The 18,358-nt window shown below is 33.7% G+C and overlaps 1 protein-coding gene across 1 annotated transcript; it reads left to right on the forward strand.

Annotated features, from left to right (window-relative positions):
• The first annotated feature begins 3,548 nt into the window (after nt 1–3,548).
• On the forward strand, nt 3,549–16,641 carry LOC110630861 (alpha-N-acetylglucosaminidase). The gene is made up of 19 exons (XM_021778486.2): nt 3,549–3,990; nt 4,087–4,163; nt 4,341–4,552; nt 4,707–4,828; nt 5,571–5,656; nt 5,951–6,045; nt 6,343–6,424; nt 6,749–6,855; nt 6,963–6,993; nt 7,177–7,294; nt 7,411–7,458; nt 8,260–8,369; nt 8,551–8,653; nt 8,897–8,995; nt 14,784–14,894; nt 15,336–15,568; nt 15,693–15,930; nt 16,011–16,089; nt 16,248–16,641. Exons 1-19 carry the CDS (start codon nt 3,769–3,771, stop codon nt 16,502–16,504), a joined length of 2,430 nt encoding a protein of 809 aa, XP_021634178.1. The 5' UTR covers nt 3,549–3,768; the 3' UTR covers nt 16,505–16,641.
• Nucleotides 16,642–18,358: the final 1,717 nt, after the last annotated feature.

An 18,358-nucleotide genomic window follows, 5' to 3' on the forward strand; every position in this document is an offset into this window, starting at 1 on the left:
GCTTTCTCCCGGATAAGTCATCGACTTCATGTTTTAGATAGATCTTCATTATCTAAAAAGCTCCTTTTTTTTTACAAGGTCATTATCACTTCTTATCTATTTGCAAATCGAGTTAAAAATATTTTTGAGTTCAACTCATTTGAAGGAGACTCCTTTGCTTTATGCACAGCAAGGGATAAGATAAAAGTGTTGAAGGTTGATTTAAAATTATCACATAATTAATATTAATTTAATTTAATTTTTGTTAATTGTTTTTTTCATATATTTTAGATTTTATTTTCTTATAAGTTATTGAGTTAAATCACGTTTACTGTAATGACATTATTTTCTCATTTCTGTTATTAATATTTTATTAGTTTATTTATAATACTTATTTAAAAAATATTAAATTATTGTATTAAATCTAAAGTATATAAACCGTATAATTCTATTAGTGACAAAGTAATATAGACAATGTACAAATTAAAATTTCAGTTCAAATACAGCAATCTACTTTTTTAGTATATAAGCTACTTCTCCAATTTCAACAAATTCATCTTCATTTGAAAATGAAATTCCTTCGAGAAAATTCAGATCATTGGCTGAAATTTATGAGATTTTACAATTATTTTTTGTAACTGATTCAACAACTTTTAAAGAAGTAACGAAGAAATAAGAGTGGCGTGATACTATGAAAGATGAAATACAACAATTCAAAGGAATGAAACTTTAAAATTTGTGAATCTTTCTAAATATAAGAAATCTATTAGAGTTAAATGGGTTTTGGAATAAAGTTTCAATCAAAAGGTGACTTTCAAAAACAAAAAGCTCAACTTGTGGTGAAAGGCTATTCACTGCAATAAGGTGTGGATTATTATAATACATTTACTCCTGTTTCATGGTTTGAAATCTATAAAGTTCAAGAAGAAAAATATGTAACTACAACTTCATCAGTATGTCAAGAAATTTAGTTAAGAAGAATTCTTATAGTATAAATGATCAAGTGGCAGATATTCTCACAAAATCACTTTCTCAAAACAAATATGTCTATTTCAGAAATCAACTGGAAATATACAATTTTAAATTAAGAGTGTGTTGAAGATTAATTTAAAATTAGCACATAGTTAAGGTTAGTCTAATTTAATCTTTGTTAATTATTTTCTGTTCAAATTTTTTAAATTCTATTTCCTTGTCTGAGTCAAATCACGTTTACTGTACTAATATTATCTTTTCATTTCTATTATTAATATTTTATTAGTTTGTTTGTAATCCTTATTTAAAAGACACTGAGTTATTAAGTTAGCATTGCAATATACTAAAATATAAAGTAAATTAAATTATTAGATATATTGTAATTTTTGAATGAAATCGTTAGTTTTTAAAATTTAATTGGTTAATTTCAATTAATTATATTTTTTAACTATTTAGTATGTTATTTACTTTTAATATCATTTAAATTTAAATAATTAGTTTTATGCTCTCTTTTTATCATCATTCCCCAATAAAAAGGATAACTTGAATCTCAAAAGCAGACATGGATGAGAAGGCAAGGTATACATGTGTCATCATATTATGGATGGTAATGGGTGCCAGGAGGTAATGGGTGGCCATGAAATAAAATTAAAATTGCATAATTCGTGTGATAAGATGATGATGTTTGATGAAACTCCTAAGTGCATAGCTTGTTTTTGGAGTGGACGACAATTCCATGCTGCTTCTCTATGAGTATGTCTTGCACTATAATTCTCACCATCCATCTGTCACACTCTAGTTTTGACATGATTATCGAGCTTTTTAAGATTTGAACTGATTAATCAACTGGTCTAAACAGCAACCTGCGCATTGGTCCCATTAACAGAACAAAGAAATTGATGACATCTGGTTGGACATGCATGAGGGTTAATGAACTTGCTATTAAGGTCTCAACCACTAAATTCAGATACCCTTTTCAAAGTTTCAATCGTGGCACCAATCTCCAGATGGAGAGAAATTAAAAGGAGAGAAGGTTCACAGATCCATACAGTAGCTGGAATCTGAGCATGTGGGTTTAGGTCTGGTTTCATACAACTGCTAACTGGTCCTTTTCTCTTCACACTTCCTATGTCTCCCTAATTTTGATAATGGCTTAAATGCCTTGAACCCTTTTGGGTTATTTTGTTGACCCTTCTGCTTCTCTGATCCTGAGATGACAACACTCAAATGCACCTAAGTGGGACCATTGATTGCAATCCTTGGACCCAGCAACAGTGAAGTTTTGCTTGGATTTATAGTATCCACAGTGTCTCATGTTCTCGATGCCTGACTGTGACTTTTCCTTTGACCTAAATGGTTGGTCTCAGGTAGGTAAATTTATCTTCATCAAAAACTGATTTTAGCAAAAGGTGTATCTAATAGGTAGGCATAAAGCAAGGGTTATTATCCTTATCCAGCCCCAGTTTTCTTTCAGGTAATTGATACTGCTTACGTAAAAAGATTGCTTATTTTATAGAATATGCAAAAGTAATTTACTTTTATTTTTTTCCCCTCATTATGCTTAAATCAATTTCCATATTACTTTCTGGAGAAGAGATTGTCAAATCAATTTCCATCTATATATATTTTTTATGGTAAATTTTCTTTTATTAGATTTATTGGTGACATGCCTCAAATGGTAGTAAACAATTAATGTTTGACCCACAAACAATTAATGGTATAAATATTTTCTAAAGAAATAATTTATTTTTTATTATTTAATTGATTTTATAATACAATTATTGTAATAATCATTGATCATGATATATAAATTTTATTTAAGCTCATTGTTATCTTGTTATAGTGATTTGAACTAATTAGCTTTTGAAGGTGACGAAGGGACCAACAAATCTCAAGACAAGGAATAGAAAGAAACCTACTCGAATGAAAGCAACATGTATAAAAGCAAAGCTAGCTATATATAGTGTGGTGGGGATATTCAAAATCTAGCTCATCTTTCTCTTTTGATATGTATTTTACAGGTAGCCATGTCTATTCCTTACATTACAATATAGGCCACTGGTTCAACTTGCTCTACCCTATACATATATTTTTTGTCTACTTGTCCTATTATTACGTACACGACTGTTGGATTTGTAAGCTTTATTGACGTGGGTGTGGTCTTCGCTCTTCTGTCTCTTCTATGGATGATGTTGAAAACCCTAGAGGACTAGCTAGATGTGGCTTTTGCAAAATTAAGGGTTATGTTCTTTAATGCATGTGAACCCATGAATCATCTCAATCACTGTTTCTCAAAAATATCTCCAATTTTAGAAACAGGGTTTTTTTTTTTTTTTTATTTATTTAAAAAAAGTCAGGCCAAACACACAGATAGGGAATGATAGCCCAAAAGCTCCAATTTTTATATGTAGCCCAAAATCTCAAAACATAGCCCAAAAGCTCAGGCTCGGCCCAGCATCTATTAAAGCGCGGGACCAATTGCCAACTGCCAACAACCGCAACAGACAAAACGACGTCGACGTCAAATTTCAAATTAAAGAAACAAATCAATAAAAAACGTTATTCCAAAAATAAAAAAATAAAAAACGTTATTTAAAAAAAAAAAAAATTCAATAAAAAACGTTGTTTCCATTTTTCCCTCTTTCTTTACTACTAGTGTGCAGAGCCCTCTCTCCCGCCGGCCATCGAAATTTTGTCCCATGCTCTCATCAGTGGAATGTCCTTACCTCATCAATACCCTCCATAGTTCACCAATCTCCTTCTCTTCAACTGTTCTAGGGTTTCTCACTCTCTCTCACTTCGTCTTCATCGCTCTCCATGGGTTCTCTCTTTCCCGCCATTTCTATCGTTTTCCTCGTCTTCTCTATTTTCTCAGCTGTTCACTCATCGACGATCGGCGTCGATTACATTTCGCGCCTTCTGGGAATTCAGGAGCGCGAGAGAGCTCCTCCCTCAGTCCAACTAGCCGCAGCTCGTGGTGTTCTTCGAAGGCTGCTCCCGTCTCATTCTTCCGCATTTGAATTTCGAATTGTCTCCAAGGTACTCCTACTGGTCAATCTATATATGCATAATTTTGATCAAGTTTGAGTTTTTGCATTGTTTGAATTTACCGCCAAGTGTATTTTGCTTTCTTAGGAGCAATGTGGCGGGGAGTCTTGCTTTATTATAAAAAATCATCCTTCTTATACTAGACCTGGAACTCCAGAAATTATGTATGTGAATTCTTCTTCTTCTCTCAATCTGTGCTAATGCGTTAATGGTGGCCGCTTTCTATGCATTGAACATAGATGGAATTTCTAGTCCATATATGATTAAGCGCATGGAATTCCTTGAAAGGCCATAAATTACCCATGAAATATATGACTGATTTTATTTTGGGTGGTATTTAGAATTTCTGGGGTCACTGGAGTGGAAGTCTTAGCTGGTCTGCATTGGTATTTGAAGTACTGGTGTGGTTCACATATATCTTGGGAAAAAACTGGTGGTGCGCAACTAAATTCAATACCTGACTTAGGCTTTCTTCCCCGTGTTCAAGTTTCTGGTATCTCGGTTCAGAGACCCATTCCTTGGAATTATTACCAGAATGCTGTTACATCTAGTTGTAAGTTGCTGCCTTAGTAAAGATTGCTATTTTATAGTCTACTTAATATTGAATTACCAGTTTTACATTCAGTGCCTACGTCTTTGAACTTTTGACTTTATAGATGATAGATGTTAAATAAATTTAATCCATATATACGTTTTGCTTTTGGAAGATACTTTTGCATGGTGGGACTGGGAAAGATGGGAAAAGGAAATCGATTGGATGGCTCTCCATGGTATCAATTTACCATTAGCATTTACGGGGCAAGAGGCTATTTGGCAAAAAGTTTTCAAGGTGCCCTTTCCTCCTGTTGATCTCTATATTTTTCAGTTTTAGCTCCAAAAATTTGAACTTTCACTGTTATAATGAACTTTTAATTTGATTGGCTTTACTTCGTTACAAACTTGAGCACACTGAAGTTGTAGGATATAAGAAAGCAAGGACCTACGTAAATGACAATGTGGAAGTATCATCTAGTCATCCAGAGGCAGTTCAGTTGCATTATTTGAAGTGTTAACTGGATTTTTGGAGACAATGTGTGGACTTAGTATATTTGCATATTGTTAGTCTATGGGAAAAATTAATAATAAGTTTCGTATTGCTGATTTATCATGGTTTATCTGTCTGCAACTATAATAGCAATTTATCACAATAGCAATGGATGAGTCTTTATCTTCATAAGATGAATTCGGTTATTTTTCTTTTATCTTCTTATGTTTCCCTTGCTAAATGTAGCAAGTTATATGGTCAAAACAGCGTACATTACTTGCTGATTCTGATATGCACTAAAATAAGTGCAAGTTGCATAATTTGGCGAAGATTGTTGTTGCAAAGTTTTTTGTTGATTAGTTATATCCTCTAAGTGTTTTTATGTTAAGGTACTATATATTAATTATCTTTTTCTATATTGTTGTTTGTATATTAGTTCAAGATAGCATATCATGTCATTATAGTTGGCTGTGGTAGCTACTAAGAAGTCATAGTTTTGCACCATTTTGATTTTGTTCTTCTAGTGATCTACCATTTACTTTAGCAGAAATTTAACATAAGCAAGGTGGAATTAGATGATTTCTTTGGAGGGCCTGCATTTCTCGCGTGGTCACGTATGGGAAATTTGCACAGGTAAGCTTTCTTTATTGTCAGAAGAATCTTATTTGGACTGAGAGCTTTTGTGGAACGGCAGAGTGATACTTCTGTTATACGGCCCAAAGGTTTGTGAAATTTGATACTTATGTTGGCATATTATTCTTTAAAGCTCCTTAAGCTTAGGTTACTCAAATATCATATGACTGATCGTTCATGGTGCTTTGAGCAACAATTCAAACCAAAATTTTCTCAAGGGAATTCCTCTAATTATAATGTCTAAAATAAATATTTTTACCTTGAAAAGTTTGTTCTGAACTTCTGATGATACAGATGGGGAGGCCCACTACCACAAAGCTGGTTAGATCAACAATTAATCCTGCAAAAGAAAATTCTCACAAGAATGTATGAACTTGGAATGAACCCAGGTAGAAATCTCTTGGGAATTTCATTTTTTGGCTAAATTTCACATTATTCTGTGGTTGTGCTGTTTGATGTAATTTTTTGTTGGATTGATAATTATTTCTAGTTATTCAAAATTCCCTTCCTAGTCTTTTTACTAGAATTATGCGCTTAAATGGATTTCTTATTGCCACTCAAAAGAAGGCTCCTATTAAAAAAGAGGGACAACCTGAAAAAACATCTCATGTATCTGCTGAATATTTGCTCTACTTTTTAACTTTTATTGACATAATTCTTGTAATGCTTGTGAATCTGCTGTTCAGTACTTCCAGCCTTCTCTGGAAATGTTCCTGCAGCATTAGCAAACATATTTCCATCAGCAAAGATAACACGCTTAGGAAATTGGTAAATATTGTCTTGCCCCTAATTTGACATATTAACTGTATTTTCTTATTCATGGTCATGAAATGCAATAACTGCATTCTTTCTGAAAAATGTTAATTAATATCCACGTGTATGTGTTGCAAATATTACTGATAATTTTATTCTCTTAAATTTTGATTTTGAATGTAAAGCTAGTGAATCCAATCTTGTATGCAAATATAAAGCAAATCATGAATTTGAACTGCAATGGCAAGAGGGATTGCATACCAAGACATGATCATTTGGGATGTGGGACTTCTGAATGCTCAAGACTTCATAAACATAATGTTCTATACCCTGCCTCAGGTTTTCCGTTAAGAGCGATCTTAGATGGTGCTGCACCTATCTTCTTGATGCAACAGATCCATTGTTCATTGAGATTGGAAGAGCATTCATTGAGCAGCAAATAAAAGGTATGCTTATCTTGATCCCAATGTTTGTTTAAAAAATATACTACCCCATCCTGAACAAATTTGCTAGTGTTCTGATGTTTTTGTATTGGAATTACTTTTTGAGTCAGAATATGGAAGGATAAGCCACATATACAATTGGTATGACATTATCTGCCTTTCCTCTCTTACAATGGCTTTGCAATATACAACTTATATGTCCTGTAAACTAATAAGTTTTTTTGCAAGAATTAGTTAATCACTATTGTCTTTGTTTTGTTTCGTTTTTTAAATACAGTTTTTGTTCTTAAGATTTCTGTCTGATGATTTGTTGAATCTTTTCAGTGATACTTTTGATGAGAATACTCCACCTGTTGATGACCCAGATTACATATCTGCGTTAGGTGCAGCAGTCTTTAAGGGAATGCAAAGTGGTGATAATGATGCAGTCTGGTTGATGCAGGTGAAGGAATAATGCGTTATCTATTCAATCATGCGGTTCATCTTTTAAAGTTGTTAAAACTATATATATGAAATTCATTTGGCTTTGGAATTCTATTTTTCACCTTTTTCCTACAGGGCTGGCTGTTCTCATATGATCCTTTCTGGAGACCTCTGCAAATGAAGGTATATTTAATGATATTGCAGTTCTGGTGTGCTGTCTTATTCATATGTCTTTAACTCATAACCATTTTATCCTTCTTTCCTTCATTTTTGAATCACCCTGTAAATTCAATGATGACATGACAGTTAACATGAAATTTTAACATGGGACAAAACCCATCAAATTTTTGCTTCCTTTTTAATTTTTCTAATTTCCAATAACATGAACCATAGAAAAAATATTGAAAGGGGGGGGGGGGGCAGAAAAGTACGAAACACAAAAGGGAAGAAAAGGTGTTAAATGAGAGAGCATCATAGTTTCTCTTTCTCACATATTATCTAACAAGTGCAAGCTGATCACGTAGAATATGCAATATAACAATGTGACTTAGATCATGATGCTTGACTAGCTACACTGGGTTGCCTCTTGAAGAGCCTCAAGGGTAGTGCTCCCTGTTACTCTGTTAATTCACCTCATTCAAGAGAAGTTCTCTTTTCCATTTTATGATTGTTGCGCTCTTTAAACCATTTAGCAATTAGAACAAGGATTTCTTGAAGCTCTATGATCATATGACAATTTCTTGGAGATGTGTGGTTCACTGGCTTGCCATAAATCTATTACAATTTTTCACTTTAATTTTTGTAGTTTTTCCCCACATCCAATTTGTGTTGTTTCCTATCCATAATTCTCTTTTTTGTTTTCTCTTTTAATCTAAATTGTTTCTCACTTACATTATTTCCTATTTTTATCTTGAGATTCAGGGGGGTACAACGGGTTTCTGTTATTGATTGGGTGTTGGTTGACGTGAATGATGGCTTTTGCAGGCACTGTTACATTCTGTTCCTCTAGGGAGGCTGGTGGTCCTTGATCTATTTGCTGAAGTGAAACCTATATGGATTACATCAGAGCAGTTCTATGGTGTCCCTTACATCTGGTAGATTATTGTTCTTCTTTCTTTTTTTGTTTTCTGCAGCTCATGATATTCACAATTGTTGGTTGATGTGCTTTGCTTGCATCATCTATATGTGTTTCTAGGTTTGTATGTATGTGTCATTCTAACTAATGAAGTTGCTTTATTTATTATTATTTGGCTTTGCTGGTTGTTTGCTCCACAGGTGTATGCTACACAACTTTGCAGGAAATATAGAGATGTATGGAATTTTAGACTCCATAGCTTCTGGGCCAGTTGAAGCCCGTGCAAGTGAAAACTCAACAATGGTAATTTATTACTAATCTGTCTTGATTCAATTAGGTTCTAAGTGAGTTTGAGATGGTTTTGTGGCCTCTCCATGCTATATAACCCTGCTGTGTAAGTTTGTGACTGCTTACTCGTGCTATCAAAATCTCTCGTCCTCCCATTAAATAATTAATCGGTTAAAGTACTCCTACTGGCCTTTATTACTAATTATCTTACATTTTATGTGATTATTTTTCTTATTCCATTTGTTTCCTTCTGTGAAGGTTGGTGTTGGAATGTCAATGGAAGGTATAGAACAGAATCCTGTTATCTATGACCTCATGTCTGAAATGGCATTTCAACGTAAAAAAGTTGATGTCAAGGTAATGTCATGCTTTTTCTTAGAGCCCACTATTCATTTATATCTACATTATATGAATGCAATTAAGGCACCTAAAGGAAAGCCTTTATTGAGAAAGCATCTTTCTATTTAGTACTTGGAGGTTATTATCTGATCCCATGTGTTTGTAAACTGTCATTTGCTATTTTCTCAGTATACACTTTAGGATTTAATTTTTAGACTTGGACCATGAATTTTACAAATGCTTTCTGAAAATAAGTTTTCTGAGCATTTCTTTTTTTTTTTAGATGTTAGAGTGTGAACATAATATGTATATAATTAAAGGAGATAACATAATTATAGACTAATTGATACTAATTGATTGATATAAGATTATTAGAAGTTGCTTTAACAAGGTTTTATAATCTGTATATAAACACACTTATTTCAATAGAAAAGACACACAATATTGTCCAGTTATTCCTTATTTTGTTACATGGTATCAGAGCCTCTTGGCTTGTTCTAGCTTTGAGTTTTTCGGATTTGTTCTAAAAATTTTTTCTAGGTCTCCTTAGAGAAGGAGGCTATTTTGTTTGAATCACCTCTTCCAGTTCGTCTCACCACCATCCCAGGAAGAAAAGCAAGAGGATTTCCAGCCAATCCTCGAAAGCCAGTGACCGGTTGGCAAGTGAGTGGGTCTCATGCGCCGTTTGTTGTTTCTGCATATTTCACGTGCCGGCGAGTGGAGGCGCGTGGGATGTCCGTTGGACCTGCCGTTTCATCTCCGGCATTGCCTTGACTTTTCCGGCCATCCTCCGGTACCTTTTCTGTCATCGAGCTTTTTTGATTACACGATCTTTCTTTCGTGTAGTACAATACCTTTCTATTCTGTTTTTGGTATTGTGCTTGCTATTGTTTGGGTTTGTATTTTTTGGTTCCTATTTGAAGGCAAGTGTTGTGCCTTATTTGGGTCTGAACATTTGATCCTTTATGTGGTATTCTTCTTGTTGTGAATCTTAACATGGATACAAGTAGTAAGTCCACTCCTATAGCTACTATTGCTGAGTCAGGTAAAACTTGTCTTATCTCCTCTTCACACGAATGGATAATTAGTTTTGGTGTCACAGATTACATGACAGGTAATCCTCATATTTTCGCCAGTTTTCGATCTCATAAAACATCATTTCTTGTTACCATAGCTGATGGGTCAACCTATAATATTGAGGGGTCTGGGATTGTTAAACCTCCTTCTCCTGTTACCCTATTTACCTAATTTTATTTTTAATTTAATTTCTGTGAGTAAACTTATCAAAGACCTAAATTGTTGTCTCTTTTCTTTTCCTGATCATTGTCTCATTTAGGATCTTGTGATGAAGCAGATTATTAATAAAGGACATGTCTCTGGAGTCTCTACATTTCGAATGCATGGATGCCTCAGTCTGTTGCTTGCTCTAGTGTTATGTCTCTGTTCGAAGCACATTGTTGGTTGGGCATCCTTCTTTATCAGTTTAAAGAAGCTATATCCTCAATTTCATGAGGTATCTTCACCGAAGTGTGAGTCATGTCATTTCACCAAATATCATTAAAGCTCTTTAAGTCCCAGAGTCAATAAACGAGCCAAGTCTTCTTTTGAATTAGTTTATTCAGATGTTTAGGGACCATATTCGGTTGGATCTAAAACTGAATTCAGATATTTTGTCATTTTGATGATTTCTCTAGAATGACTTGAATTTATTTTATGAAGTATCGCTCGGAAGTGTTTTCTCATTTCTCTGTCTTTTGTGCTGAAATCAAGACTCAATTTAAAGTTTCTGTGCAAATTTTGGCGAAGCGACAATGCTAAAGAATAAATGTCAGAATTATTCTAGACTTATATAACTCAACATGGTATTTGTAGAATGATAATAATTGTTGTCATATTTCACAATAGAGATTACGACCTATTTATATATGAGAGACGGTATCTAAACAGGAAGAAAAATCAAGTCTATTATTATACAATCCTAAGATTAAGCAACTGATCCATCTATCAATATTTACTTTCTATATTAACATATTTACTTCCTATAACCTATAACAGTATTCTTCACAAATCATCATATGTTGATACACTTGCACAAAATGGGGTAGCTGAAAAGAAGAATCGACATTTCCTTGAGACTGCTCGAGCTCTGTTGTTTCAAATGCAAATTCCTAAACAATTCCGAGCTGATGCTGTCTCTACTGCATACTTCCTCATTAACCGCATGCCTTCCACAATATTCAATGGTAATACTCCTTATAATGTCCTCTTTCCTAAGAAACTATTATTTCCTCTGAAACCACATATGTTCGGTAGCACTTGCTATGTTCGGGATGTCAGACCTTACGTGACTAAACTTGATCTTAAAACTTTGAAGTGTGTTTTTTTGGGATGTTCTCGTCTTCTTCAATGGTTGGCTCACGAGTTTGGACGTACACTTGTCATCATCGCATAGGCAATGCAATTCTATAGAGTGATTCTCTCTTACTCACTAAGACTATGATCCAATGAGTGTGAGCTCTATGAGTTTTTATTTGTTTTATCTCACATAAAAGAACAAGAAATAATATGTTGTGAGATCAAGAGCACTACCTCCTCCATTTACTTCTCCTATAGTTACCATGCATGCCCAAAATTGGCAAGAACCGTGACATAAACTAATTTTCCGTGGGGGTATCGGTGTTACTCTCCAGACCTTAATAAATATCTAGTCTCAACAGATGTAGCATTTTCCAAGCAAATTCATTTTTATCCTATTACACAAACCTCTACTGGTCAAGAGGAGCACGATGAGTGGCTCATCTATACAATCATGTCTGATGGTGGGAACTCTTCGAGTGTGCCTTCTACTGCACAATTTGATGGTAACATTCCTCCTAGTATTCTGTTTGTTGTTCAAGTTTACTCTCAAAAACCAGTACCTAATGATACATATCCTGCACTAGAATATTCTTCGTCATTGGATCCACTGCCGAGTGACCTTAATCTCCCTATTAGTCTTCGTAAAGGTAAACGACAGTGTAAGTCTACCTATTCTGTTACTGATTTTCTTTTTTATGATCACTTGTCTCTTTCTTTTGCCTCCTTAATTGTCTCTCTAGATTTCATTTCTTTACCTAAGACAGTTAAAGAGGCTCTGACCCATTCTGGATGGCGTGATGCAATATTTGAGGAGATCAAGACTCTAGATGAAAATCATAATTGGAAACTAGTTGATTTACCCTCTGGCAAGAAGGCTGTGGGCTATAAATGGGTGTTTGCCATCAAAGTCAATTCAGATGGTTCCATAGCGAGACTTAAGGCCCGTCTTGTCACTAAAGGCTACGCACAAATCTATGGCGTTGACTATTCTGACACTTTTTCTCCTGTGGTCAAAATGACCTCGGTTCGTTTGTTTATCTCCCTAGCTGCTTCTCAGCGTTGGCCTTTACACCAGTTAGATACCAAAAATGTTTTTTTACATGGTGACCTCTAAGAGGAGGTGTATATGGAGCAATCTTTGTTTCTTAGGGGGAGTATGGAAAAGTATGTCACTTGGAGAAATCTTTGTATAGTTTGAAGCAGAGCCCTCGTGCATGGTTTGGTAAGTTTAGTAAAGTTGTTTAAGAATTTGGGTTGAAAAAAGTAAGTGTGATCACTCAATCTTTTATAGAAATTCAAATACTGGTATTATTCTCTTTATTGTATATGTTGATGACATTGTCATTACAGGGAATGATAGTGCATGGATCTCTTCTCTCAAATCCTTTTTGCATGCCGGTTTTTATACCAAAGACTTGGGTCAGCTTGAGTATTTTTTGGGAGTCGAAGTCTTAAGGAGTAAAAAGGAAATTTTTCTGTCTCAAAGGAAGTATATCCTTGACTTACTTGAGGAAATTGAGAAGTTGGGAGCTAAATCTTGTAGCACACTAATGATTTCTAATATATGTCTCACAAAGAATGATGAAGACCCTTATGATGATCCAGAGAGATATAGGAGGTTATTTGAAAAGTTAAACCACCTCGTGGCGATAACTCGTTCAGATATTGCTTTTGCACTAAGGCGTTGTAAGCCAATTCATGTCTGTTCCTACGGTGAAACATTGGAATGCTCTAAAACAAATTCTATATTATCTAAAAGGGATCCTAGGACTCGGTATACTCTATACTGATTATGGGCATACTGCAGTTGAGTGTTTTCAGATGCTGATTAGGCGAGATCTAAAAGTGATAGAAGGTTGATTACAGGCTATTGTGTATTTGTTGGAGGAAATCTAGTGTCTTGGAAGAGTAAGCAGCAAAATGTGCTATCTAAATCCAGTGTCGAGTCAGAATAAAGGGCTATGGCTTAATCCACTTGTGAGATTTTATGGATAAATCACCTGCTGAAAAAAGTTGATTTAGATGTTGCTTTTATTGGAGGAAATCTAGTGTCTTAGAAGAGTAAGAAGTAAAATGTGGTATCCAGATCCAGTGCCGAGTCAAAATATAGGACTATGCCTCAATCCACTTGTGAGATTCTATGGATAAATCATCTGTCAAAAAAAGTTGGTTTGGATGTTGTCACCTGCGAAACTTTGGCGTGATAATCAGGCTGCTTTTCACATTGCTTCCAACTCAGTATACTACAAACGGACTAAACATATTGAAGGTGATTGTCATTTCATCCGTGAGAAAATTCAAGAAAATTTAATTTCCACTAGTTATTTGAAAACAGGAAAATAACTGGGTGATCTACTCTCTAAAGTATTAAATGGAGCTCAAATAGAATATTTTTATAGCAAGTTGGGCGTGATAAACATCTATATTCCAACCTGAAGGGGAGTGTTAGAGTGTTGAAGGGGAGTGTTAGAGTGTGAACATAATCATTGGCTAATTGATACTAATTGATTGATAGAGAATTTTTAGGAGTTGTCTTAATAAGGTCTTGTAATTTGTATATAAACACACTTACTTCAATAGAAAAGACATACAATATTGTCCAATTATTCCTTGTTTTGTTACAGGGGACAACTTGTTTGAGTTACAGCCAATGTGATCCTGTTATTATCTAAAATTTCCATAACCAGTTTATCTACTGCTGAATGTATCACCAAGAACCAGGATTTTAAAGGTCGCCTGTTGGAATTTGAATGTTGATTATCAAAATGACTGTTTGCTGTAACAGCCATTGCAGGCTATTTTTCATCTTTAAGCACAATGAATTGTTGACTTTGTTTATCATTTTACTGTTTTTCCTTTTCTCAGCAACCATCTACTGAAACCACACCCACCAAATCCTCCTGCTTTTCATTCTTTCTAACCGTAAACAACTTGCTTGATTTTTCCCTTACAAGGGTAACATGAAAAACCTTTTTCATTGTATTGATGTACTGTATACTTTTTAATAGGGTAGATATACTGTATATTAATTAAATTACTGGTTTAATGTACTTTCATAATATTGTAAAAATCTATAATGTAGCAGGCCAGCAGCTGATTCAGATTGATTCTGTAACTGGCGAACTGCAACCTATTCCATTACTTGAATTGTAATACTTAATTTCAGTAATTAGTCCAGTATAACTTCATTTAATTGACCTCTTTAGCATCTCTAAGTTCATTGAAAATGAAAATATGAAATTATGTCAATTCACCTTCTGAATATCTTCTTTAATGCTCTGTCAACAGTGCGATAATCATTATGTAGTCCTGCTGAAAACTGCAGCCTTTTAGGATTGTTTTTATCTTCTTTTCTCTTATTCTTTTTATCATTCCAGAAATGCAGGTTATAATGGATCAGTTGCTAGGGAAGTGAAATTGTACCTAACTCTTTCTTTTTTTCTCCTAGGCATGGATTGATCTATATTCAACAAGGCGTTATGGTCGATCAGATCCTTTAGTACAGGATGCCTGGAATATACTATATCATACAGTTTACAACTGCACTGATGGTGCCTATGTAAGTGCCCAAATTTTGGCCTTATTGTGGAAATCATGCAGATGTTGCCTTTTTATTTGTTCTTTGTGGAAATTCATTTTGTGATTTGGGAGATCATAGCTTCAGACCACATAAACGCCTCTTCTTTGCTAAGTTAGGGAAGGCTTGTTTACATCTGACTGTCTCTACAGCCAATGCTGAAACTCTTGTCCATTTAGGTGCCTTGACTTGACTTGACTTGTCTTGTCTTGTTTGTTTCCGTTAGGACATTTATACATTAGTTTTTTATTTAACAATTCTTTGCATTATTTATATAAAGTTATGTTGAGTTCCATCAATATCATGTTCAGCTGTGATGTGAGTTAAAACTGTATGTCTATTCACTCTACTTCTGAAGTTGTATTTAACTGTGAAAAATGTTATGTACCTTGAGTTAATATGATTCTGATGATGTGGGACCAGGATAAAAACAGGGATGTAATTGTAGCATTCCCTGATGTTGATCCTTTCTTCATCTTAGCATCGCATAAGAAGTATCACCACAATGGCAAACCAGTATCAAGAAGGGCAGTCCTGAAAGAAAATTCTGATTCATATGATCATCCTCACCTGTGGTATTCCACTTCTGAAGTTATACGTGCATTGGAATTTTTAATCAAAGGTGGGGAGGAATTATCAGGAAGCAGCACTTACAGGTTAATATTTTAGGCTTTAAAGCTCTTGCTATATGTGTTTGCAATTTGCATAGTTCATGAATAAGCATTCTTTTGATATGTTTGTGCATCCTTTGCTTGTACTCACTTTTGTACCTATCCTCAGCTATGACTTGGTTGACCTGACAAGACAAGCTTTGGCAAAATATGCAAATGAGCTGTTCTTGAAGATCATTGAATCCTATCAGTCCAATGATGTCAATGGAGTTGCTAACTTGAGCCAGAAGTTTCTGAATCTTGTTGAAGACATGGACACGCTCTTAGCATGCCATAAGGGTTTTCTTCTAGGACCTTGGTTAGAAAGTGCAAAGCAACTTGCCAAAGACAAAGAACAAGAAAGACAAGTGAGGAGCCTTGCTGACGAGCAACCTAAGTCAAGAATCGTTTTTGTTTTGTTTTCTAATTAATTTGTTCTCAAACGCAGTTTGAATGGAATGCAAGAACTCAAATAACAATGTGGTTTGACAACACAGAGGACAAGGCAAGCCTTCTGCGTGACTATGGTAAGAAGGCCAACGATTTTATTCATAAACCCTGTTGATTTCTAACTGTACTGATAAGAAAGTTGGGCACTGTATTGCACGCATTTTCTTCACTCCATCTGCATAGCCATTTCAGTACATTGCATGTGGTGTGATTCTTTTTATTCCTCTTCTTGTAGGGAACAAGTACTGGAGTGGTCTCCTAATAGATTACTATGGCCCCCGAGCAGCTATATATTTCAAATACTTAATCTCAAGTTTGGAAAATGGGCATGGTTTCCCGTTAAAAGAATGGAGGAGAGAGTGGATAAAGCTGACAAATAACTGGCAGAAAAGTCGGAATAACTTCCCAGTGGAGAGCAATGGAAATCCTCTGATTATTTCCCGGTGGCTTTACGAGAAGTACTTGCACAGCCCTGATACATATGATCAATAATTAAAAGCTGCCGCAGGCGTTAAACCTTGGACAAGGTCATAATCTTGCTTGCCCCTTCCTTTTTAAGTTCATTTGTGATGACTACTAATAAAATTAATTAATGCATGGAATGCAGAAACAATTTCTTTAAAATGAAATTACAGAAAAAGCTGCTCTAAAATAACAAGCCAAAGGAATTTGACAAAACTAAGTTTCTTGTCATGAAAATGGATATGAATGAATGAGTTACCAAGTCTACTTTATATTGTATGGATGTACATCAGTTTTACTTGAGGGCTACGGCATTGGATGATTCAAACCTGATTCTGACCTCACAGAAAGCATCTAGAATTCCACGTTTTCTTAAGCATTTCTTAGTACACTAGAATATTACCTCTGGCTTCTAGAAAAGGTGGGCGTAGGAATGAATACACGTATATGGGGAAAGGCAGCCTTGCCAAAAATTATATGAATATTTGGATGATTTCATGTATGCATGTTGCATATGATAATAACTTATTAGCAAATTAAGATAAATATAATTATAAAAATATATAATTACTTAATATTTTTTTTAGGATTTATTTTGTGTTTTAATTTTTATAGATTCTGGAATTGTCTATGATATAAAATTTCTTCAAGGCCAGTTTTGATTCGAAATGAGTGGTTAAATTCAATTTACGGATCGAATCGAAACTGGTCCAAGATGATTCAAAAACAATTTTTATTTTTTACTATTTTAATTTTAATTAAATTTAAATTATATACAGTTGATTCGATTTTGATTTTAAAAAAATTAAAATTAAAAATTTAAATAAAATATAAAACAATAAATAAGAGTTTTGAATATTGTTGTATACATATTTTATTAAATAAATAAATTATGCAAAATGAATTTATTTGCCTAATATAAAAAATAAAATAATATTACATATAATATAAAAAAATAAAAAAAATATTATATTTAAATGTAAATAATATTTTTATATGTAAAAAAATTATAATTTAATTATTTGATAATTTAATTTATTTATATTACTTTTAAGTAGCATAATTTTATAAAATTATTTATTTTAAAAATTAAAAATTAAATTAAAATTAAATTGTATTATCAATTTGAACTGAACGGTTTGAATGTAATTTTAATTCTAATTTAAAAGGAGACCGTGATTGCACCCCTTAATCTAAGATTTCTATCTAGTTTAGCAATCGGAATTGATTGGTCCGGATGATTTCAAATTTGACCAGTTCTATTCACTGTCTAAATTGAACCGTGGCCAGCGTTGGTGATATCCCGCGCTAACGAACCGAATTTATTAAAAACTGGAGGTGTGGCGCGTAAGGTGAAACGACTTGTTTTTTTATGAAGTAAGGTCAAACGATGGACTATTCATTGTTGAATGCTTCTAGAAAGGTTTCTTAATTTACCTTTATGCCCTTATATGCGCTGATATCACTGATTATGTTATGCTTTCAAGTATTTAGTAAAATAATTGTAATAAGGATTGTTATATATGAAAGGATGTAACGTTGTTATTAGTATTTAGTAAAATAGTATTATGATGATTTGTCAATTACGTTGTTATTAGTATTTAGTAAAAGTTTTAAAAGAGGAAATTAGAAATAATAATAATACCGTATTTCTATAATATTTTTCTATTATACTTTTATAATTTAAAATAAGTAAATTTTTATCTAGTACTTATATTTGACTACTAAAAATTAAATATTTCCTTAATCTATAAAGGTATCTTTACTTTTGTTTTTGCATTGTCTGAAAATATGGTTTAATGCTTTTTTAATATAAACTGTAATTTACTCTTTATTTTTTGAAGAGGTAAGTAATTTTATGCTTTTAATATATATAAGTGTGAT

Source organism: Manihot esculenta, chromosome 14 (assembly GCF_001659605.2).
Source record: "Manihot esculenta cultivar AM560-2 chromosome 14, M.esculenta_v8, whole genome shotgun sequence".
Taxonomy (NCBI): domain Eukaryota; kingdom Viridiplantae; phylum Streptophyta; class Magnoliopsida; order Malpighiales; family Euphorbiaceae; genus Manihot; species Manihot esculenta.

Bases quoted from the DNA above. Each gene is read 5' to 3' on its own strand.
- LOC110630861 (XM_021778486.2), top strand. From the start codon at position 3,769: ATGGGTTCTCTCTTTCCCGCCATTTCTATCGTTTTCCTCGTCTTCTCT. The intron at 6,046-6,342 runs GTAGAAATCTCT...TCTGCTGTTCAG, and splicing joins TGAACTTGGAATGAACCCAG to TACTTCCAGCCTTCTCTGGA. The intron at 6,856-6,962 runs GTATGCTTATCT...TTTTTGAGTCAG, and splicing joins CATTGAGCAGCAAATAAAAG to AATATGGAAGGATAAGCCAC.